This window comes from Lampetra fluviatilis, chromosome 9 (assembly GCF_964198595.1).
Source record: "Lampetra fluviatilis chromosome 9, kcLamFluv1.1, whole genome shotgun sequence".
Taxonomy (NCBI): Eukaryota; Metazoa; Chordata; class Hyperoartia; order Petromyzontiformes; family Petromyzontidae; genus Lampetra; species Lampetra fluviatilis.
The window spans coordinates 2,353,386-2,378,256 of NC_136283.1; the positions used below are offsets into that span (position 1 = coordinate 2,353,386).

General features: G+C 53.4%; 1 protein-coding gene across 8 annotated transcripts in view; it reads right to left on the reverse strand.

Annotated features, from left to right (window-relative positions):
- LOC144934118 (electrogenic sodium bicarbonate cotransporter 1-like) overlaps positions 1–24,871 on the reverse strand; it is a 69,640-nt gene that overhangs the window by 25,862 nt on the left and 18,907 nt on the right. For all 8 annotated transcript variants that reach the window (XM_078859563.1, XM_078859560.1, XM_078859558.1 and 5 more), the window contains 5 exons: positions 11,675–11,832; positions 6,266–6,353; positions 5,782–5,936; positions 3,448–3,576; positions 2,545–2,719 (listed from right to left, as the gene is read on the reverse strand). In XM_078859563.1, the coding sequence (XP_078715689.1) occupies positions 2,545–2,719; positions 3,448–3,576; positions 5,782–5,936; positions 6,266–6,353; positions 11,675–11,832 (705 nt within the window). The remainder of the gene's footprint in view (positions 1–2,544; positions 2,720–3,447; positions 3,577–5,781; positions 5,937–6,265; positions 6,354–11,674; positions 11,833–24,871) is intronic.

Genomic DNA, 24,871 nt, shown 5'->3' on the forward strand with positions numbered 1-24,871 from the left:
ACCCACACTTTACCCCACCATATGCGACCTACCGATTGCCCACCTTTGGTTTTAACTATTTATACTCCAGGGTGGGGCAGAGGTGTAGTGGTGGTGGGGGGGGTGGCGTGATGGAAATTTGATAAATGTACACCGTTGCTTCAACTGCTGCGTCAGGAGATGGCATTAAACTGGGCAACCGCTAGATTGCAAGTCCAATGTGCTCACCATGACACCACAGTATCTCCCGGAGTAGTGAGAAGTATTACTGTAGCAGCCTCTATTTAAACTGGGGGCGAGAAAGCCCGTATCCCTTCAGAGAGGGGCACCTGCAATCACCGCCGCAATTATTGTCGACTCACGGTGGGGGGGCGGGGCGGGGTGTGGGGGGGGGAACGCGGTGTTCCATGTGGGTCAGTTTCAAGGGAGCGAGCCGGATTGTCACATTACCGCGGGGCACGGCGGTTATTGCTGTAATTAATATAACCGCTCTCTTGCCGCTGTTGACTCTGCGGGTGTACGCTTGATCAATATTGAGCGTGCTTCTTAGAGTTACAGGCCAGCACAGGACAAGCAAATATTGGGAGGTCGTCAATTCCTGTTCTGAGAAAGTGCTTTTGAAAACGCATTTGTCATCGCACGGGCTGTTGTGGATTTGCTGTCCATATCAAAGCTTGCTGATTATTGAGTTTAATGTAACACGCAGCAAGGACACACTCGGATGTCATTTGTCGAGGTGACACAGAATTGGCAAACACAGTAATTGACGAGAAAAGTTAAACGCTGGTCCGTAGATAAGCACTGCATGAGCTGAACAGTGAAACGCTCCGGTAGTGTAATTCAAACCGGTTCATAACGAACTCTACATTTGGGGGGAATGAAAAAAAACCCCTCAGATCACCAGATTCTTAGTGCAGTGTGCCAACCACTGCACTAAAAACCTGGTAACCTGAGTTTGATTCCCGGCCATGGCTCACATGAGCGACGAGTGATAACTGAACCAGTCCTGGTGGCCGTGACTGCACCGTCCCACACTGACCAGCGAGGTGAAGTATGGTCACACAACCCCCGTGACGGCGTGGGACGTCTGCAACCAACAGCGGACAAAGGGCTGTAATGTATTCTTATTATAATTAAAAATACTGTTACGGGACACACTCTGACTCAATTAAAGGGAATTTTATTTGCAACATTATCCAAAGCAATTCATTAAGTAGGATATGTTTATATATTTATTATTGGAGGTCAGAGATAGGTCAGCCATTATTTAATTACATGAGCGTGAATCAGATTATTTAATATTGAAAGTGGAGGTCAGTGTGCGAAGCATTCAGCAGGCATTCTCTTCCTGCTATCACATCAAAGCAAAGATAAGGTGCAAATGTTAAGACTCTTTCATCGAATGGGCAACACAGAGACAGCCAACACACAAAACATCGTGTGGGCTGTCACGGTTGTGCTGTACGGCCCTCGGATGTGTTATCAGATCGTAGCGCATTGTGTTGTTCAGCACGGTGTCCGACGTTTCGCTCCATGTGCTTGTACTGTTGGAACTGAACGGAGCCATTCAGTTTCTGTGGAACTACTACTCCTAGTTGTGTTAATTTTACCAGCTAAGGCCCACTGAGCTATGCGGCTTTTTTTCAGAAGTGACCTGGCCGTAAATGATAGCTCAACGAAGTGGATTATCGTGTCGGAATTTAGAGCAGCCAAATGTTCTAAAAAGCTTCCAGGACGTCGAGCGAAACGTCTGACATCATGCCAGACAATACTTGGTACAACCCGAACAAACACACATCGATGGGTGATGGTATAATATATTTATGTTGAACTTCTTTCGCACCGTACGTAACCAACTTTGCTAATTGCATCAACTTTGTCCAACCATTCGAGCCATTCGCTCCATCCTCCAGTCTCCTGCCACAAAAGCACTGTGACATTGGCTGGATTGTCATGCCGCCTTTCGAATTGCGCAATGCTGGTGGCTGTTGTTGCTTTTGCGCGGCGCATGTCCAGAGTGGGAGAGGCGAGCAAAAAACCGAATAATCTAAAACATTACGCAGCCTCTGACCTTTGGGAAATGCGTTTAAATACGTTTGCCTCAATAATTCGCATTGACTTATGTGCATTCCTGGCGGGTGCAGAACAAACGTTTACATTTTATTACGTTTCAGCAAAATCTCACACATTCTTAGATTACATACGCATGGGTGAGTTTGCGCTCGACAAACACAAGTCCAAAAAGCGTAGCTCTGAGGTTGACTTAAGCGACAGTTCACTTTGAGTGTACGTCCATCTGATATGTTGACTCCCTCATCGTCACCACTGTTATCCGAGGGCGGCCCTCCCCAAAGAGTGTCGCTCCCCGAGGACACTGAACCACGTGGCCCACTTTACAGCAAGCCACGTGACCCGGCTGGCTTGGTCTGCAAAGGATGCTGTGGAGAATCTGGGCAGGTCCCCCTCGTCCGGATTACGGAGCAAGCCAACTCACTTCCCACGGGTCATGGGAACGTGGCCACGAGAGAAGGGTTTGGCTGGTGTTGCGTTAGCAGGAGCTCTTGCCTGCATGTTGTCCGTGGCATCCCCCAGCAAGCCGCCAAACGTGATGGCGTTGGTGATGGTGGCCAAGTAGATGAAGAGGGTGGCCGATAGCGACTGGATGCTCAGCGCGTCGTAGATATCGCTGCAGAAAAATGGCAGCTTCCTCTTGATGTCCTTGAACAGGCCACCGAATAGCCTGTAGAGGGCACATGGGCAAGACATGTGTTTGTACAGCGGTTCGTTTAATAGGCAAGTGTGTGTGTGTATATATAAAAACGTGTGACACATATACACGACTGAACGACACAACTCAGGAGACAAATGCGTTCGGGCGTTGTTCTGGTCACCCACCCCCTCGCGTGCCGTGCCGGCCTTGTTCGTTGGTGTTCGCTAACAGCACTTGCCCCAAAAAGTATGTTTTGGCCCAAACGGGGGACCTTTGTCTTTGTTTGCATGAGCATGTTGGTGTGCGTGCGGCTGCCCAAACGATGGAGCTCGATTTGCGTCTCTGGAATGGTTATGAATGCCCCTGCCCCTCGGAAGTAAACTTCCTAAACAACAAAACGATTCTTGGTCAAAGTAAATATTTTTTTTTGTTGTTGTGCTGGCAGACGCATTATGCATATTGGCGATGCTCTCGAACAGCGGTAAACATTATATAATATGTACCTACAAGCGGTAGTGACGACGATGAGTATAATTAGTGGCTGAAGAAGATGAATATATAACAATGAATATGTTTGATGATGTCACAGATAATAGAGTGGCAATGGTGCCGACAATTGAAATTATGCAGTTATAATGATGATGGTGATGTAATAATGCTATGACGATGACCAAGACAGTGATGCTGCTGCTGATGATGATGTTAATTGTGATGATCATTGCGTCATCGTAACAATGGTAACAATGGAGTGGTGTTACCGTCCCGTGCGCTGCAGTTCCTCCCCGGTGCCGTGGCCACCGCCACCCCCATCGCCGCCACCCCCATCGCCGCCCTCCTGCGGAGCGTCCCCATTGGCTCCCGAATCCATGGCCGAGAAGTGCGACTTCCTGCGCGGAAACCAACGCGGTCGTTTACTCGTTACATTTGTTAAAGAGGAGCAGATGTAAACCTTGCGCATTCATTCTCTCCGGCGTTGCCGACGAATTTCCCCCGTTGGCGGTCTCTCCACCGTTAGTCTCCACCACCGGCCATCATCCCTCCTATCGATCTATTCTTCCAAAACCCACTTGCTTCTTCTGAACCCTTTCCCATTCTTCCGATTCCATTCCGATGATGTATGTTGTACGTCATCGGAACGGAATCGGGAAGAGAAACTAAAACCAATGAACTTCATCAGTACGTCTTCAGGTCTGAAGATGTACCGAGGCCCCCACAAGGCCATGCGGGAGGGCGTGTGGCACAGTTTGGCACCAGCTTACATACAGTGCGGTCGTTTCGCTACAGTTCTCTGCGGGAAGTCTTTAAAAAAACGGCGTTATGCCTCTCTAAATAAAATTTACGTGAACCGCTGGCGCGTTCCTAGATTCAGCGGTGACTGGGACACACCCTGCAACTTGCAGACATCTTGGAAAGAGATGTCTCTACCTTGTAATTGGTGTCTGACCCAAGTGCTCCTCTTTCCATGTGTAATAAACGACTGGACCCCGATGTCTGGCTCAGTGTCCTTTATTATTCGGTTCGTGCTGTACACCCACACGGCTGTCTTTACTCTGTAGCTTCTCCACGGTGCTGACTCCAATGTCGGCCCGATCCACAACAGCAGCTCCGCTGCTGTTTCTCTCCCACAGCCCCCCTTGGCTGTACTCGCTGCTGCTCTTCTCCCTCCGCAGCTCTGACGGCTTCTTGCTCTCTCTCTCCGCAGCTCCTCCTGGCAGCCACACCGCTGCCTCTAACAAGCAGCCCCCTCTCTCTCTCTCTCCGCAGCTCCTCCTGGCAGCCACACCGCTGCCTCTAACACGCAGCCCTCCTGGCTGTCTCCTCTGCAGCTGCACACCACTCCGCAGCTTCCTCTTATCTTCGGGGTTGGCTCCCGATGGCCGTCGGCGCCCCCCCCTCCCACACTCGCCCCCGTGGCCTCACTCTTTTCCGCTCACACCCCGACTAACTTCCCCTTCCGGTTTACCCGCTTAAAGCCCCGAACCTTCCCCCCACGTCACATGACTCCACCCCCCGTGACGTCACATCCGGAAGGTCGCTTACGCCCGCATTACACATGTATCAGTGTAAATCCAAGCGTACGCCTCTTCAACTTCATTTTCACACTTTTAGATTTGTTTCAATTTCCTCTGTCAGTGTCCATGTCTGAACCATGTGTCCCTGTCTGGACCATTCCGCAGAGCAGGCAATGTGCACTTGTCGATTGCTTCTCGTGTTCTCTCATCAAGTTCAGTTTCCCAAAAGCACTACAACCTGCTCTTGGTCACCTCTTTATTTCCCTCACTTGGAACCTGGTTCACCTTCAGCAACTGCTTCATGTACGTACATACTCTCACGTGGGTTCTTTTTGTTTTTCAATTACTGTGCTTCTCATAGATACCTCCAATTGTTTAATGAACTTGCACAGTCATTTTAACAACCAACAATAAAATAACTGCGGGAAATTATACGAGAGCTTGATAAAAAGACAAAATGAGAAGGCTTGAAAAGTGGGTGCTTCAAGGTAAATGAGAAAAAAAAACCCACATCCAACAGACCGTAAACACTGAAAAAAATGACATTTAATTCCAGAGGTCGCACCGACTGCGTTCATAACTCGGGGCTGCGATCACCGAGAGAAATAAGCCACCATGTGACGTCTAAGCCAGATGGAAAAATGAAACAATCGTCGAAAAGCGCCGCGTAATGTCCAAATGCTCGTGCATTGTCTTTGATCCGAGCGGTTAATAGGCGGCTTCGATGTTTCTCGGAAAATTACGAAATGCAAAAAAAACTTTGTATTGGCACGCAGCCCATGTTGGCTTAGGGGAGACGATGGTGGAATTCGTTGGTGAAAACTCGAATCCTCGTCGAGTCCCAATCTGGCTGTTGTATACTTTTAATGATATGGTTTACAAAAAATCATACCATGCAAGCAACGCACACGTCGGAGCGTCAGTTGGCATCGGGCACGGGTGGCGGTGGTGTTACAACGGTCAAGCGAAGTAATCGAACGCAGAAAGAGGGGGCCGAGGGCCACCCCCCCCCCCAAAAATAACTACAGCACCCCTAAGTGGGTGGACGCCATCATCAAACCTCCTCCGTGAGGCGCCCACCGTTTTTCGGGTGAGGGCAGCGTCTTGGGGGGCTCGATGCGGATGTTGGGGTCCCACTCTCCGGGCGGGAGCACGATCACCTCGTCCAGGAACTCGTCGATGCCGGCGATGAGGTCCTCCCGGTCGCGTGCCTTGTACGCCACGTCGTGGAACACCTGGCGGGGGGCAACGGCGGCGTGAGACGGCGCCGGCGATCGGCGCGCAATAATTCCTCCCCCACCGTACAACTAGCCTGGCACCGCCGATTGAGATCGATTTTATATATTTCAAGCAAATCGAATACATTTCTTCGATTAGGATCCTCTGGCTTGCGCAGTGAGGTACAGAGGAGATTCGCGAACGTATGAAGGTGCACTGCGGTGGGTCACGACGACTGGACTTTGGCGAACGCTGGCCTGGAGAAACTCGCTGCGTTCATGGCCGCGTCAAAACGCCGATGTCTGTTCCATCACAGCACCGGGGGACAGGTGACGCTCGGGCTCACCTCGTCGGACATGAGCGTCGCGATAGCTCTCCCGATCTCGTGGTACGACTTCGCCTTGCCCTTTGGCCCGAGCAAGATGAACAGAAACCTGGCAGGGGAAGAAATGGAAAGACGGACGATGAAATATGCCCGGCTCACTCTCTAATCCGCACCGCTTACTCCGGAGAAAAGCCATTAGCCGTCCGTGGTTGGCATCGGCGCTCGCGAAAGAAAGTGAAGGTACAGTCCTGCAAATTGGTTGCTCATGCCACAGCTGGCAGAAGGGCCTTCACTCGAGGGAGCTCGAGAAGATAATTGAGCCGACTTTTCCATGCTGACATCTTGGAAGAGTCTCAGGACAGCAAGTTAAACCGTGTGCAATCGGTTGCCTGAGAAGTATGGACGTGGAGAGGGAAGAGAGGGTTAGGAAACTGTAGCCTGGGCAAGCTGGAGGGGGTGGATGTATATATGTTGAACTTCTTTTGGACTGTACGAAGCCAACCGCGCTAATCAGAGGTGCGGTGGAAGGACAACAAATTAAACACAAAAATCAGTTCTAAAGAAATGAGTTTTCAATCTAGCTGATAATTTAAAAGTGCATAGCTCCAGTGGATTCCGAATATCGGAAGGAAGAGCGTTCCAGACGGCCGCAGAAGCGCATTTGAAAGCGCAGCGATGCGGTGGCCGTCTTTGTTCGACGGTCAGCCAAAAGCCGCCGCTGGAAGGATGACTGGAATTTGCGTGATGATGGTTTATTTCCCTTGACGACATCAGCAAGATATTGTGGTTCATCTGTGGCAAGCGCTTTGTACGTAGTTAACAAAAGCCCCTTACAGGGAGACCGTGCAACGGAGGAGAGCTCCAGCGGCACGAGGTCTTCTGCAAGTCACGACACTCGAATCCATTCAAAGGATTTCCTCCAAGGCAATGTTTTTTTACGCGTTTTTTTTAGAAGCATGACTTAACAATGGCCTGTGTGTAAATAATGCACTCTGGGTCGTCTAAAGCAATTAATTAAAAATTAGGTAAATTATTTAAAGTGCGGGTGGATTGACAGTGTCCACTGCTGGATGATGGCTTCCCCATGCCATGTGGGTCATGGGGGCGGGGGTTATTTGACCATATTTCACAACTCCGTTCAGTGCTGGTTGGGTTGAAGGTGGGGAGCATAGACAGTGCAGTACAACAACAATTTTGCATCATAAATGTTGCATCGTTGTCACAACATCATAAATAGATAATTAAATAGACATCATTTACCAGTGGGCTTAATTTCCTGCCTAAAATTTCCTGGGACGCTGAGGCACTGGAGCAGGCATCGGATTAAGCCACAGCGAGAGGCATGGCATACTGGACGTGGTGTGCCGGGCATTGAAAACATTTCCCACGTCGACCCAGCTGCAATGAATCCGCGATCGTTACAAAAACGCGTTACATACCACGCTACGCATCGCGTTGCACATCGCATTGCGCGGTGGTACGGCGGATGTGGGCGAAGCGGAGGGTCGAGTCGTGATCTTCCCTCTCTCGGGGGGGGGGGGCAAGAGTGGCGACCCGGGGAGCGCAGTGCAGAGCTATCACTGCACTCGCCCCCATCTCCTAGCACCGGCGGAGCTTTACAAACACATCCCCGTCACCCCCCACCCCCCTCCCACGGAGAAAGTTTGTTCTTGGCTCACCTCCGGAGACGAAAGGGTCACGTGTTGCGCACCAGCAGCGCGCACAAAAGCCTCCGAGTGGCATCCCAACTGCGGCCTCAATGTGTTACATGACCGCCCGATTGTAAAACAAAGTATCTCGGCATCAAATGAAATGCTGTTATTGGAACTGGTGGCGGTGGCGAATAATGTTGAGTAATAACAAAAAATTATTTTATGTGCATGAGACTCCAATCTAGTGTATTGCCATTTTAAGCAAGATAATGCAATGGCAAGAACATTATAACGTGGAATACTCTGCAATAGCCATGTAGCACTAAACTATTAAAAGTAAAATATTCGTTATTTTACCAGGTAAGGTCCACTGAGCTATATAGCTCTTTTTCAAAAGCGACCTGGCCACAAATGCAACATTTTAGCCAAGCAATTCAGGAAAGTAAAAGCAGGACATCTTGCTCGATGGGTTGATAGCCAATGGACAAGACTGGTGACAGAATGGCAGCATTAGGAGAGAATGCATCCGAGAAGGCGATCACTGGCGAGACGTAGCGATGGCATCGGGTGAGTGTGCGGGAGAGTGAGATGGATGGTAGCAGCACTCCACTGAGGGAAGGCGATGGCTTGTGGAACCCATCTTCCATGAGTGGATAGACAACGTCTGATGATGACGATGATGAGCCATTCAATTCCGGATGCACCACTCAGTCTCCTCCCCATTCTGTGCATTGGCAGAACTCGCAGGATCAAGTGCCGGGTGCAATTGGCCGCAGCTCGGAATGTCCCACACGTATCAAAGCTCTCGTTCTCGCATGCCACGTTCTTTGTGCCTTTTAAATTCATTCATTTGGTCGACAGTACAAATCACAATGGCCTTTTTGTTGTTGTGAAAGCTGGCACTGCCCGGCATGTGACCACGTAACTCCAACCTTGGCTGGCTCCAACGCCTGTCTTTCCCTAAATCCTCTTTAATTTGAACGTAATTCAGACACGAGGATAATGTAGCGTAAATAATAACGCGCACCGCGGAGAGCCAGAGAGCACGATCGAATTCCGCGTCGCAGCGCACCGCTCGCTGCCACGCAAATAAACAGACATGTACTATCACAATATCAAAATGCACGCGCGCAGCATGGTGTTACATTGCAGGCGAGGGGAACAAAATGTCTAAGGGGGGTAAATACAAACACCAGTGCAGGATGAATAATTGCTTCGTTATGCTCTCCGTGTTGAAGCTTTAATGTGTCCGCCAACGTAACAGTGGCGTTTATGAATGGGCGCTTGCTTGCATTTCATTCGGTGAATCTAAAACAGCTGCACTGCAAGCTGTAACAAGGCTCACTCTGTGCTGTGGTGGTGGGCGACTGTGGATCAAGAACAATGTGCATGTTTGTACAATGTACATGTGTGTACATGTACATGATGCATGTGTGTGCATGTTCAGACCTTTTGACATGCCGCTGCTGGATGAGGGCCCTCCCACACACCCTGCAGGTGATCTGCTGCATTTCATCGGCATGCTGGTCAGTGCAGCTGAGCAATAGTGAGGATCATAGGTGTGGCAGCATAGAAGTACAGTACCAGAATGGAATATGCTGCACAATCCCTCTGATTGTCCACCACACAGTCTTGTAGTCTACACCACAGGGTTATGTGTGGTGTTCGCCCATGTGACCACTGTCCAGGATCAACAACTTTGCTTAGCTTCCGTGATCTGACGAGGTTGGGCACGTGACATTCTTGATGATTTGGTCACAGGCAATGAAAAATGTTCAGGGTTAGGTTGGGAGTTCATCTCTCAGCATAAACATTAAAAACAAATGTGTCCATTAGCCTACCGATCTAGTGGACAAATGCTTTCCAACAGGAATTGTTTGGACAGGCAAACTTTGGACCGGATTTGACTCCCTGGGGCTCATGAGTAGAGTCAGGCACATTAAACCATTGCTGCACTATAAGTGGCTGTGTGGCTAAGCAAACAAACCGAGCCAGCACTGCTGAAATTGTGAATTAAAATCCCATGTTCCCACCCGAGATTAAACAGGGATCAAACAAATCAAGAGCGAAACATTAAATCGTCTGGAAAATAACGAAAAACAACAACATTGCATTTAGGTAGCTTCTGTTTAACACGTAGGCTTTCGTGACCAATATCATCATAGGTAGCTTCTATCAGCACAAAGGTCCCACAGGCCACGATGTAGAGGACATAGAGAGAAGGACCAATGGAATTATATTATTGTGTAACTGCTGCCCATGTTACATCACACTGTGTTTACAGCGCCTGTGCTAAACATCACCATGCATTGAGTGTCCCCATTACACTTCTCAGTGGTCCAAGTGTTCCTGTTGAAGAATTATAAAGTAGCCTCGACTGATGCACCAGTATATATCATGCCCACTGAATCATGCCCACTGAATCATGCCAATCCCTCTGTTCGTTTCACTTCTCAGCTGTGAAGTGAAACATTTTACTCTCTTATGCTTAGGTTTTTACGGTAAAGTCACGTAAGTAAAAAATTAAAATTAATTAACTTTTTTTTTTTACCTACGTGACTTTACCGAAAAAACCTAAGAATATGAATCCTTGCAGTCACGAAAGCTTCAAATCTAGAATTTTACTCTCTGATTTTTAACAATGCAGCCAGGTGGCTCAGGCGGTAGCACGGTGGGATGACACTGCTGAGATCCGGGGTTTTAATCTGGGATTTAGTCCACCCGTAATCAAACTGGGGTCACTACTCACTGTGTGAGCTCGGAAATGGCAAATTTACCATGGTGATGCCAATAGAGCAATTTGAAATAAAACCCTCAACAAAAAGTAAAAATCTTACTCGTTATATATATTTTTTTGTATTGGTACTGTGATCCAACTTGCGTGTTGCATGCCAAGGGGATTATTACGTCCCAGAATCATTTAGAGATGGACTGGGCAAGCCTTCATGCATAAACACATTCCTGCGGAGGGAGCTGGTAGGAACGTTGGATTGCTCGGTCAATGGCCAGGGTCAACGGCGGCGTGGTGTATTCCGCAAATATGCCCGACTGTGAGGGCGGGCACAAGCCGGCGTGAGTAGGTTAAACGTTGAGTTTTATAAGGGCACCACGGGGTGACTAGCCCCTCCCCACCCAGCCCCACCCCTCCCACTCCCCACTCAGCCCCCCCTCCTCTCCACCCTCCCCACCCAGCCCCTCCCCACCCTCCCCACCCAGCCCCTCCCTCCCCACCCAGCCCCTCCCTGCACGACGGACACAATAATCCCCTGTGGGCTGGTGTAACCAGGAGGTTCCTACCAGTATAATGGCTGACAGTGAATAGCAACAACTATCAGTAATAAAAACTATCATACTAACTACTGTTATAATAATAATAATAACAACAACACGTGTGGTCGCGTGGGCCGCAAGTGTGTTGCACCATCGGCGCTGCTCGCCGTCAGTGCCGGACTAAGCGAGTGCGGGGCCTGTACCATATGTTATAAAGGCGGGCTGAATAAAAAAAATACCTAAATATTAAAACACAATTTTTTTTACTTGCACAGTAAAGTAATTGTATTTTTTTTCATTTGCTACACAGCCAGATAATACGACAAATCGCTAACCTTAAACACCCAGTCGTTAATTAAAGTTGAAGGCAGTATAATACTATAGCAATAGAGCAAGTGCAGAATCACCAATTGATAGCTTGAAAGCATTTAGCGCGGGGCCCTTGAAAGTTCGGGGCCCGTAGCGTGTGGAGCGACTTTTGCTACGAGGATCATCCGCCGCTGCTCACCTTGTGGGCACGGGCACCTCCGTGAGGCTGCCCAGCATCACCGCTTGCTGCAGCCTCACAAAGGCCACCAGGGGCCGCTCCAGCAACTCGAGCTCCCCCACCAGCACGTTGCTGGCCTCCGCGTCCGGCGGGATCTTCTTCATGAACTTGTTGGTCATCTGCGGAGGGACAGGCAGGGGAGATGGGAGATGGGGGGGTGGGCGCGTTGCTCGCGTCGCTTAAGCACCCGCCGCATCCTTGCCGCGTTGTCACGCGTGGCGTGCAAGGCTCGGTAATTGAAACTGAACGTTGCGGCGTGCTAACCCGCTGCACCTTACCCCCCTTGGCAGCATACGAGCTCACGCACACAAAGACAAAGATCTTCCGCATAGCCCGAACAGACTGTTGGGGCAAGTGCCGTTAGCGAGCACTTACGAAGGCCGGCACGGCACACGAGGGGGTGGGTGGCTAGTACCACGCCCGGCCGCCTTTGTCTCCCCGGTGGCGATATTTACACACTGCACCAGGTACTCATTCGAGGCTGAGTCGACCTAGGGGAAGCGCAGGACCGGGTCAGATCATCGCCACTGGTATTGGCCGTGAGCGGGAATCGAACTCGGGTTGCCGGGTTCGAAGCGCAGCGTAGCGCTAACCACTACACCACCGCTCACCCCCCCCCTCCCCCGCAGACGCACGCACAGACATACGCACACCCATCCTTTTGTTGGCACTGATAGTTTAAATAAAAATTGCCGTTTTAATTAATTGCAAAAAGATATTTGTTCAGTCCAATGGTTTCCAGTGACATTAATTGCCGGCATCACAAATCAATAGCCGGGCAAGGCGCAGTGCGATGTGTGGGAGCCAAGCCCCGCGAGGTCATCATCGTATCAACCCGGCATCGTCGGTGGAAACTGTCGGCAGCTTAAACCGCGTCCGACAACAGCGTGGCCTCCAAAGCAAACGGATCTGTGCCGCGGCGTTTTTTTTGCTCGGGATAATTTAAGTTTTTCTCTCTCTCTCAATACGTCGCGTAATTAATAAGCGGCGAAATGGGTCGAAGTTTTCTTTTCAGCGAATTGAGCGGGCGCTAATGTGCGCGTGTGCGCGCGCGAGCACGCGTTTTAGCGACGCGTGCCAATAATTCAAGGGTACGCAGGGTCAAAAAGGGCCCTTGCCAGACTGGCGAGCATAATTTTCATGCTCCTGTAATGCGGGCGAAAGCGACCTTCCGGATGTGACGTCACGAGGAGGCGGAGCCAGGTGACGTGGGTGAAAGGTAGGGGGTCCTTAAGCGGGTAAACCGGAAGGAGAAGGCAGTCGGGGTGTGAATGGAAAGGTGTGGGGCCACGCGGGCGTACGAGCCGAGGGGGCACCGTCAGAAGCGGGAGCCAACCCTGGGAACAGTAGGGAGCTACTGGGAGGTGTAAAGCTGCAGATAGAGATAGGCAGTAAGGCTGTGTGTGAGGAGCAGCGGGGTGGCTGCCAGGAGTCGCAGGAGCGACGAGAAGGCGAGACAGCACGAGGCCGTGAGAGCTGCAGCAGGAACAGCCAAGGGAGCTGTGTGAGAGTACAGCAGCGGAGCTGCTGTGGGGCTGCAAGAGCGACAAGAACAGCAGCGGGGCTGCTGATGTGGACTGGAGTGACATCGGAACCAGCACAGAGAGAATAAGAGAGACAGCCGTGTGGGAACGCAGTACGGACCGAATAAAGGACACTGAGCCAGAGATCGTGGTCAAGTCTTTTATTACACTGGGGTCAGAAGTGAAACGGCATGTCTAAGCAAGTAAGGAAGAAAATTCCCCCGGCGCCAGCATCGGCTTCTTCGTCCGACGACGACGAATTCCCTCCGACCACGGATTCTGCTGGGGTGGTGGAGGAGAGCCCTGCTGAGGCGAGCACGGGGACGGGCGTGGAAGATGTCGGCGCGATGGCGGGTCCGTCAACAACATCGGACGCTCACCAAAGATGGCAACAGGTGGCAGAACAACTGGAGACACTCAAGGACGTCCTGGCGCATCTATGTCACCTCGTTACGCCAAGGACGACGATGGAACGAGAAGGTGCTCCACGGGCCGCCACGTTGCCTGCCCTGCCGCCGCCATTGGCCACGCGGCAAGAAGACGCCATCTTGCGCGCTCCGCGGCGCCAAACCGCCATCTTGGCCACGCCGCGGGCCGACGCCATTTTGAATTTGCCTCCAGAACAACCATCATTGGAAGACGGCGTAAAGAGGAGTCGGAGTCGCCACCTTACTACAGTTAAGGAATTCTCTATCGGGGGCGATTGGAGCGCTTTCGCCTGCCGATTTTTGGCGGCGGTTCGTTCAGCAAGATGGACCGATGCGGAGGCCTTGGAAGTGTTGCCGACTCTACTGGACGACGAATCTGTTCGATTTTTCCGTTCCATAACAGCCGATAAGAAGAAGACTTTATGTGGAGTTTTTGAGGAAATGGCCGACGCCTATGAGCCACCTGACGACGCGCATCGGCGATTCGCTCAACGACAACGAGCACCCGAAGAATCGCCCGTGGCGTTCAGGGGTGCGGTGTTGGAGCTGGCCATGGCAGCATATCCTGACACGCCACAGGATCTGCTCGAGCCTCTCATATTGGGAAAAATGCTGGAGCTGTCTCGGGATCTGGGGATCCCCATGCCTGTGTGTGGGCATGAGAAGCTCACGTCCCGGGCGGCAGCAAAGTGTCTGGATGCGCAGTTTAATCTCCGTCGCTGGAAGCAAGTGGCGGCATGGACGGGTGGGCCCGTCAAGGAAGGAGGCGCGATGGGGTGGGACCCCACAAGGGCGATCTATGTGCCGGATGAGCGGGGTCCACAGGAGCTGACGGCTGCCTCCTCTCCATGGTCGGGACGCGGAAGGCCGGGGCCGCGCGCTACGCCATCGGGACGGGGCCGCCGGGATGCAAGACCTGCGCTTCGGCGCGACGAGGCCGATTGCTTCCGCTGCGGCCGTAGGGGCCATTACGCCAAAGATTGCTGGGCCCGCTTCCCGGGTCCGCCGCAGCAGGAGCCCACAACACCGGACAAGCCGACCAAGGAACCTCCGAAACAGGCATGTCGGCACGCACCAGACACTCGGCAAGGCTTTACACCTCACCCACCACCCTTGTTGCGCGATCCTATTGTTGTTGTTAAAGAAAGGCCATCGACGGGGCCTTGTCATTCAGTTACGCAGTGGCGCAAATTGGCACGGAGAGTTGTCGCGGCCGCTACGGGTTCGTCCACTGTGCCGGGGTCCATACAAGGTGTGGACGTGCGCATTTTGGTCGACTCGGGAGCGTCTGCGACTATTATATCGGATGTCATTTTCCATCTGTTGGGCATTCCGCCGGGGGCTGTGCGTCCGGTTTATGGGTCTTGCGTCGCTGCGAACGGGGGTAGTATGGGTATCGTGGGCCAAGTGGATGCTAAGATATCTATAGGGGATGTGTCGGCTTCGGGCGTTGTGTTAATATCGAGATCTTTGGCGGTTCCTTGCTTACTAGGCACGGATTTTTTGGCTAAGATGCCCATTTTGATTAAAATCAATGAGAATTGTATTGAATTGCCGGGGGGCCGTCGAATCTCGTTTCTGCCGTCGCCCTGGGGGCGACCTGCTTCGGCCGTACAGGTGCAGGCGCTGTCCGTCGCATCTGTGGACATCCCACCTGGTTCACAGATGCTTATACCCTTGCGGTATCGGAAGCCCCTGCCCAATCGGCTAGGAGCACAAGGGGTCTTGTTGTCACCATCCGCCACGATAACAACGGGATTGGCGTTAGTTGGGGCACAGACCATCGTCCGGCCGGATCAATTACCGGTTTTACAGGTGCTTAATGCGGGGGTGGAAAACATCCGTGTTCCGGCCGGTACGGTTGTGGCACATGCCACTACGGCGTTTGCGACGCGCGATTGTCCGCATCGCCGAGGAGTGGTCGCTGGTGTTTCCGAGCCAAGGGGTTCGGATAATCGTTGGATCGCTACCTTATGTGATGAAAATTCTTCCCTGTCCGTGGGGCAACGTGATGCGCTGCGTAAATTGTTGCTGACGTATTCGGATGTGTTCAGCTCCGACGATTTGGATTTGGGACGCACATCGTTACTTTCCCATCACATTGAGACGGGCGACGCTGCCCCTATTCGGTTAAATTCGCATCGGATGAGTCCAGCGGAGCGAGAACACGTTCGGGGGGCGGTGGAAGACATGTTGGCTGCGGACATTATATCGCCATCTAACAGCCCATGGGGCGCTCCTGTGGTCTTGGTTAAGAAAAAGGATGGCAACTTGCGATTTTGTGTCGATTTCCGGAAATTGAATAAGATATCGGTGGCAGATGCGTACCCCCTGCCGCGTATGGACGACTCCCTTGACGCATTGTCGGGGGCTAAGTTCTTTTCCACACTGGACCTCTCTTCGGGATTTTGGCAGCTTCCCCTTGACGAGTCCTCACGGGAGAAAACCGCATTCCGTACGCCGCAGGGGTTATTTCAATTCAACTGCCTCCCGATGGGATTGAATGCGGCCCCTGCTACATTTCAAAGATTGATGGAGCTCGTTTTGACGGGGTTGCAGTGGGAGACGTGTCTTATATATTTGGACGATATTATTGTGTTCAGCCGCACATTTGAGGAACATTTAACGCGGCTGGAGACAGTGTTCACGAGGATGCGCTCTGCCAATTTGAAATTCAAACCAAAGAAATGCCACCTACTGCAACGGTCCGTCCGTTATTTGGGGCACATTGTGAGTGCAGAGGGGGTGTCCACGGATCCGGAAAAGACGGCGTGTGTCCGGGATTGGCCGACTCCGGCCTCTGTGGGGGATGTTCGGCGCTTTTTGGGATTTGCCTCGTATTACCGAAGATTTGTGCCGGGGTTTGCGACGATTGCGAGGCCCTTGCATCTCCTTACGGGTAAAGGACAGAAATTTGTTTGGGGAGAGCCGGAAGAGGCGGCCTTTCGGAGTCTGCGTGATCTATTGGCTACGGCCCCGACATTGGATTATCCCGATTTTGATCGCCCTTTCATTCTTGATACGGACGCGAGTGACACAGGTATTGGGGCGGTATTATCACAGTCTAAAGGGGGCGTAGAGCGCGTCGTGGCGTATGGTAGCCGAGTCTTGTCGCCTGCGGAAACACGCTACTGTGTCACTCGTAGAGAACTTTTGGCGGTTGTTTTTTTCCTACGGCAATTTCGACCGTACCTTTACGGTCGTTCTTTTATTGTGCGTACGGATCATGCGGCCTTGCAATATGCACTTAAAATGGACCAGCCATCGGGACAGTGGGCACGTTGGTTGGACACGCTGCAGGAATTTTCCTTCCAAATTCAACATCGGAAGGGAGTGCGCCATGCGAACGCTGACGCACTTTCCAGGTTACCAGGGCGCGACCCTTGTAAATGTGCGTCGGGGACGCATAGGTGTTCGCCGATTCTGAACCCCCCTCAGCCGCTTACGTTGGCCGTCGGGAAGTCGGATACTCCGATGGAACCGGGACCGACTGATGGGGTTTTGAATCTGCCGCGGTCTGTCTGGATTCGGGAACAGATGATGGACGAGTCGTTGTTGTCCATGCGGAAGCGGTCTATGAGGGACAATGGGAGTCCGAGTTCGGCTGTGGGGCCGCGAACCGCTCTCCGAGATGGTCTGCTTATGTGGCAAGAAAGGTTCCAGGAAAGCTGGCGTGTGGTGGTACCAACGTCCTTGCGATTTGAGTTGATTAGAACTCTCCATTGTGACACACTATTGCATTTAGGGGTGCAGAAGACCTTGTTGACGTTACAACGTCATTATTTTTGGCACGGCATGGCGACAGATGTCGTAGGGCACGTGCGCGCGTGCCCTGAATGCGCCCGGCGTAAGCCGCCTAAACATCCTTACGTGCCGCCTCTCCAGTCGATTCAGGTGTCTCGAGTCAATGAATTGGTGGCACTGGACATATTGGGACCCTTCCCACCATCGGCGAGGGGAAATAAATATTTGCTGGTAGGGGTTGAGTATCTCTCCCGTTGGCCGATGGCCTGGCCGTTGCCCGATCAGTCGGCCGCGGCCATCACCGACGCCTTTTTGTTTGGGTACATTATGGACAAGGGGGCGCCGGAGAGACTCCTCACGGACCAGGGCCGAAATTTCTCTTCTAAATTATTGGCTGAAGTGTGCGCAGGCCTTGGGACTAAGAAGATACGGACATCTCCATACCATCCGCAGACGGATGGTATGGTTGAGCGGCTGAACAGGACATTGTCTGCCATGCTTTGCCATACTGTGAGTGAACAGCAATCGGATTGGGATCTGCACATCCCCGGAGTGCTTTCGGCGTACAGGATGACGCCCCATGCGGCTACAGGGTATTCGCCGTTTTACCTTATGTATGGTCGGGAAAACGTGCCTCCGGTGGATGTGCAATTGGGTACTGGGGTGAAGGGACCTCGTAAACCACTCCCTGAATACATTCAGGACACGGTTCGCCGGGTTACGGAGGCGCGGGAAAACGCCCGCGTGGCTACGGCCAAAGCCCAGGCCCGGAACGAGCGGTATGCTCGGCGGTCTGAGGGGGAGTGCCCCTGGAAGGTGGGAGACCTGGCCTGGCTCCATTGCCCGCAGGTGCGGCCGGGGACCTCTCCTAAATTGCACAAACCTTGGCATGGTCCTGTGCGCCTCATTGAGGTTCCCAATCCACAGTCGGCGCGCGTTCAGTTTGGTTCTCGCCGTTGGTTTGTTCATACGTCGCGGTTGAAACCATATGTTGCTCCCCTACGTGATGCGTCATCTCCCAATGTTGCCTTGCCGGGGTCTGTTGCTGCTGACTCTGACTCTTCCCCGCCTGCGTCCATTGATCTTGCTGGAGCGCCTGTCGTACCTGTTCCAGACAGGCCGACCGTGACACCGCGGGGGAGGAGTGGGCCTGTTCGGAGGGCGCCTGCCAGGGCTGCGGGACCTTCAAGCCCGGCGACCCTTCCGACCCCGCTGCAGGCGCATTCGCGGAATACGACCAAGACTGTTTCGTCAGGGACACGAGATGTCGGTGGACTTCCAATCGCAGCAGGGGAATTACCCCCTGTCATTTCTCGTGTTCCATCGCGTCCCCGTTCTACAAGTGGGCCGCCGACCGTCCGGGACGGGCCGGCGACCCGCACTCGTTCCAAATCGCTTACGTTTCGTTGATTGTATGTTGTTATTGTTCTTGTTCTTGCCGTCGTATTTATCGCATGCTTTCGTACGTTCGTCGATGTTACTTGTGTGTTGTTCTTGTTGTTATATTGCATGCTTAGTGTCCTTTAAGGGGGAAGGTCGGTTCACCGCATTACGCTTTGGTGTTGTTCAGCCGAGGTCGGCTGGGTTTTTTCTATGGGGGAGGGTGGTGTAATGCGGGCGAAAGCGACCTTCCGGATGTGACGTCACGAGGAGGCGGAGCCAGGTGACGTGGGTGAAAGGTAGGGGGTCCTTAAGCGGGTAAACCGGAAGGAGAAGGCAGTCGGGGTGTGAATGGAAAGGTGTGGGGCCACGCGGGCGTACGAGCCGAGGGGGCACCGTCAGAAGCGGGAGCCAACCCTGGGAACAGTAGGGAGCTACTGGGAGGTGTAAAGCTGCAAATAGAGATAGGCAGTAAGGCTGTGTGTGAGGAGCAGCGGGGTGGCTGCCAGGAGTCGCAGGAGCGACGAGAAGGCGAGACAGCACGAGGCCGTGAGAGCTGCAGCAGGAACAGCCAAGGGAGCTGTGTGAGAGTACAGCAGCGGAGCTGCTGTGGGGCTGCAAGAGCGACAAGAACAGCAGCGGGGCTGCTGATGTGGACTGGAGTGACATCGGAACCAGCACAGAGAGAATAAGAGAGACAGCCGTGTGGGAACGCAGTACGGACCGAATAAAGGACACTGAGCCAGAGATCGTGGTCAAGTCTTTTATTACACTGGGGTCAGAAGTGAAACGGCATGTCTAAGCAAGTAAGGAAGAAAATTCCCCCGGCGCCAGCATCGGCTTCTTCGTCCGACGACGACGAATTCCCTCCGACCACGGATTCTGCTGGGGTGGTGGAGGAGAGCCCTGCTGAGGCGAGCACGGGGACGGGCGTGGAAGATGTCGGCGCGATGGCGGGTCCGTCAACAACATCGGACGCTCACCAAAGATGGCAACAGGTGGCAGAACAACTGGAGACACTCAAGGACGTCCTGGCGCATCTATGTCACCTCGTTACGCCAAGGACGACGATGGAACGAGAAGGTGCTCCACGGGCCGCCACGTTGCCTGCCCTGCCGCCGCCATTGGCCACGCGGCAAGAAGACGCCATCTTGCGCGCTCCGCGGCGCCAAACCGCCATCTTGGCCACGCCGCGGGCCGACGCCATTTTGAATTTGCCTCCAGAACAACCATCATTGGAAGACGGCGTAAAGAGGAGTCGGAGTCGCCACCTTACTACAGTTAAGGAATTCTCTATCGGGGGCGATTGGAGCGCTTTCGCCTGCCGATTTTTGGCGGCGGTTCGTTCAGCAAGATGGACCGATGCGGAGGCCTTGGAAGTGTTGCCGACTCTACTGGACGACGAATCTGTTCGATTTTTCCGTTCCATAACGGCCGATAAGAAGAAGACTTTATGTGGAGTTTTTGAGGAAATGGCCGACGCCTATGAGCCACCTGACGACGCGCATCGGCGATTCGCTCAACGACAACGAGCACCCGAAGAATCGCCCGTGGCGTTCAGGGGTGCGGTGTTGGAGCTGGCCATGGCAGCATATCCTGACACGCCACAGGATCTGCTCGAGCCTCTCATATTGGGAAAAATGCTGGAGCTGTCTCGGGATCTGGGGATCCCCATGCCTGTGTGTGGGCATGAGAAGCTCACGTCCCGGGCGGCAGCAAAGTGTCTGGATGCGCAGTTTAATCTCCGTCGCTGGAAGCAAGTGGCGGCATGGACGGGTGGGCCCGTCAAGGAAGGAGGCGCGATGGGGTGGGACCCCACAAGGGCGATCTATGTGCCGGATGAGCGGGGTCCACAGGAGCTGACGGCTGCCTCCTCTCCATGGTCGGGACGCGGAAGGCCGGGGCCGCGCGCTACGCCATCGGGACGGGGCCGCCGGGATGCAAGACCTGCGCTTCGGCGCGACGAGGCCGATTGCTTCCGCTGCGGCCGTAGGGGCCATTACGCCAAAGATTGCTGGGCCCGCTTCCCGGGTCCGCCGCAGCAGGAGCCCACAACACCGGACAAGCCGACCAAGGAACCTCCGAAACAGGCATGTCGGCACGCACCAGACACTCGGCAAGGCTTTACACCTCACCCACCACCCTTGTTGCGCGATCCTATTGTTGTTGTTAAAGAAAGGCCATCGACGGGGCCTTGTCATTCAGTTACGCAGTGGCGCAAATTGGCACGGAGAGTTGTCGCGGCCGCTACGGGTTCGTCCACTGTGCCGGGGTCCATACAAGGTGTGGACGTGCGCATTTTGGTCGACTCGGGAGCGTCTGCGACTATTATATCGGATGTCATTTTCCATCTGTTGGGCATTCCGCCGGGGGCTGTGCGTCCGGTTTATGGGTCTTGCGTCGCTGCGAACGGGGGTAGTATGGGTATCGTGGGCCAAGTGGATGCTAAGATATCTATAGGGGATGTGTCGGCTTCGGGCGTTGTGTTAATATCGAGATCTTTGGCGGTTCCTTGCTTACTAGGCACGGATTTTTTGGCTAAGATGCCCATTTTGATTAAAATCAATGAGAATTGTATTGAATTGCCGGGGGGCCGTCGAATCTCGTTTCTGCCGTCGCCCTGGGGGCGACCTGCTTCGGCCGTACAGGTGCAGGCGCTGTCCGTCGCATCTGTGGACATCCCACCTGGTTCACAGATGCTTATACCCTTGCGGTATCGGAAGCCCCTGCCCAATCGGCTAGGAGCACAAGGGGTCTTGTTGTCACCATCCGCCACGATAACAACGGGATTGGCGTTAGTTGGGGCACAGACCATCGTCCGGCCGGATCAATTACCGGTTTTACAGGTGCTTAATGCGGGGGTGGAAAACATCCGTGTTCCGGCCGGTACGGTTGTGGCACATGCCACTACGGCGTTTGCGACGCGCGATTGTCCGCATCGCCGAGGAGTGGTCGCTGGTGTTTCCGAGCCAAGGGGTTCGGATAATCGTTGGATCGCTACCTTATGTGATGAAAATTCTTCCCTGTCCGTGGGGCAACGTGATGCGCTGCGTAAATTGTTGCTGACGTATTCGGATGTGTTCAGCTCCGACGATTTGGATTTGGGACGCACATCGTTACTTTCCCATCACATTGAGACGGGCGACGCTGCCCCTATTCGGTTAAATTCGCATCGGATGAGTCCAGCGGAGCGAGAACACGTTCGGGGGGCGGTGGAAGACATGTTGGCTGCGGACATTATATCGCCATCTAACAGCCCATGGGGCGCTCCTGTGGTCTTGGTTAAGAAAAAGGATGGCAACTTGCGATTTTGTGTCGATTTCCGGAAATTGAATAAGATATCGGTGGCAGATGCGTACCCCCTGCCGCGTATGGACGACTCCCTTGACGCATTGTCGGGGGCTAAGTTCTTTTCCACACTGGACCTCTCTTCGGGATTTTGGCAGCTTCCCCTTGACGAGTCCTCACGGGAGAAAACCGCATTCCGTACGCCGCAGGGGTTATTTCAATTCAACTGCCTCCCGATGGGATTGAATGCGGCCCCTGCTACATTTCAAAGATTGATGGAGCTCGTTTTGACGGGGTTGCAGTGGGAGACGTGTCTTATATATTTGGACGATATTATTGTGTTCAGCCGCACATTTGAGGAACATTTAACGCGGCTGGAGACAGTGTTCACGAGGATGCGCTCTGCCAATTTGAAATTCAAACCAAAGAAATGCCACCTACTGCAACGGTCCGTCCGTTATTTGGGGAACATTGTGAGTGCAGAGGGGGTGTCCACGGATCCGGAAAAGACGGCGTGTGTCCGGGATTGGCCGACTCCGGCCTCTGTGGGGGATGTTCGGCGCTTTTTGGGATTTGCCTCGTATTACCGAAGATTTGTGCCGGGGTTTGCGACGATTGCGAGGCCCTTGCATCTCCTTACGGGTAAAGGACAGAAATTTGTTTGGGGAGAGCCGGAAGAGGCGGCCTTTCGGAGTCTGCGTGATCTATTGGCTACGGCCCCGACATTGGATTATCCCGATTTTGATCGCCCTTTCATTCTTGATACGGACGCGAGTGACACAGGTATTGGGGCGGTATTATCACAGTCTAAAGGGGGCGTAGAGCGCGTCGTGGCGTATGGTAGCCGAGTCTTGTCGCCTGCGGAAACACGCTACTGTGTCACTCGTAGAGAACTTTTGGCGGTTGTTTTTTTCCTACGGCAATTTCGACCGTACCTTTACGGTCGTTCTTTTATTGTGCGTACGGATCATGCGGCCTTGCAATATGCACTTAAAATGGACCAGCCATCGGGACAGTGGGCACGTTGGTTGGACACGCTGCAGGAATTTTCCTTCCAAATTCAACATCGGAAGGGAGTGCGCCATGCGAACGCTGACGCACTTTCCAGGTTACCAGGGCGCGACCCTTGTAAATGTGCGTCGGGGACGCATAGGTGTTCGCCGATTCTGAACCCCCCTCAGCCGCTTACGTTGGCCGTCGGGAAGTCGGATACTCCGATGGAACCGGGACCGACTGATGGGGTTTTGAATCTGCCGCGGTCTGTCTGGATTCGGGAACAGATGATGGACGAGTCGTTGTTGTCCATGCGGAAGCGGTCTATGAGGGACAATGGGAGTCCGAGTTCGGCTGTGGGGCCGCGAACCGCTCTCCGAGATGGTCTGCTTATGTGGCAAGAAAGGTTCCAGGAAAGCTGGCGTGTGGTGGTACCAACGTCCTTGCGATTTGAGTTGATTAGAACTCTCCATTGTGACACACTATTGCATTTAGGGGTGCAGAAGACCTTGTTGACGTTACAACGTCATTATTTTTGGCACGGCATGGCGACAGATGTCGTAGGGCACGTGCGCGCGTGCCCTGAATGCGCCCGGCGTAAGCCGCCTAAACATCCTTACGTGCCGCCTCTCCAGTCGATTCAGGTGTCTCGAGTCAATGAATTGGTGGCACTGGACATATTGGGACCCTTCCCACCATCGGCGAGGGGAAATAAATATTTGCTGGTAGGGGTTGAGTATCTCTCCCGTTGGCCGATGGCCTGGCCGTTGCCCGATCAGTCGGCCGCGGCCATCACCGACGCCTTTTTGTTTGGGTACATTATGGACAAGGGGGCGCCGGAGAGACTCCTAACGGACCAGGGCCGAAATTTCTCTTCTAAATTATTGGCTGAAGTGTGCGCAGGCCTTGGGACTAAGAAGATACGGACATCTCCATACCATCCGCAGACGGATGGTATGGTTGAGCGGCTGAACAGGACATTGTCTGCCATGCTTTGCCATACTGTGAGTGAACAGCAATCGGATTGGGATCTGCACATCCCCGGAGTGCTTTCGGCGTACAGGATGACGCCCCATGCGGCTACAGGGTATTCGCCGTTTTACCTTATGTATGGTCGGGAAAACGTGCCTCCGGTGGATGTGCAATTGGGTACTGGGGTGAAGGGACCTCGTAAACCACTCCCTGAATACATTCAGGACACGGTTCGCCGGGTTACGGAGGCGCGGGAAAACGCCCGCGTGGCTACGGCCAAAGCCCAGGCCCGGAACGAGCGGTATGCTCGGCGGTCTGAGGGGGAGTGCCCCTGGAAGGTGGGAGACCTGGCCTGGCTCCATTGCCCGCAGGTGCGGCCGGGGACCTCTCCTAAATTGCACAAACCTTGGCATGGTCCTGTGCGCCTCATTGAGGTTCCCAATCCACAGTCGGCGCGCGTTCAGTTTGGTTCTCGCCGTTGGTTTGTTCATACGTCGCGGTTGAAACCATATGTTGCTCCCCTACGTGATGCGTCATCTCCCAATGTTGCCTTGCCGGGGTCTGTTGCTGCTGACTCTGACTCTTCCCCGCCTGCGTCCATTGATCTTGCTGGAGCGCCTGTCGTACCTGTTCCAGACAGGCCGACCGTGACACCGCGGGGGAGGAGTGGGCCTGTTCGGAGGGCGCCTGCCAGGGCTGCGGGACCTTCAAGCCCGGCGACCCTTCCGACCCCGCTGCAGGCGCATTCGCGGAATACGACCAAGACTGTTTCGTCAGGGACACGAGATGTCGGTGGACTTCCAATCGCAGCAGGGGAATTACCCCCTGTC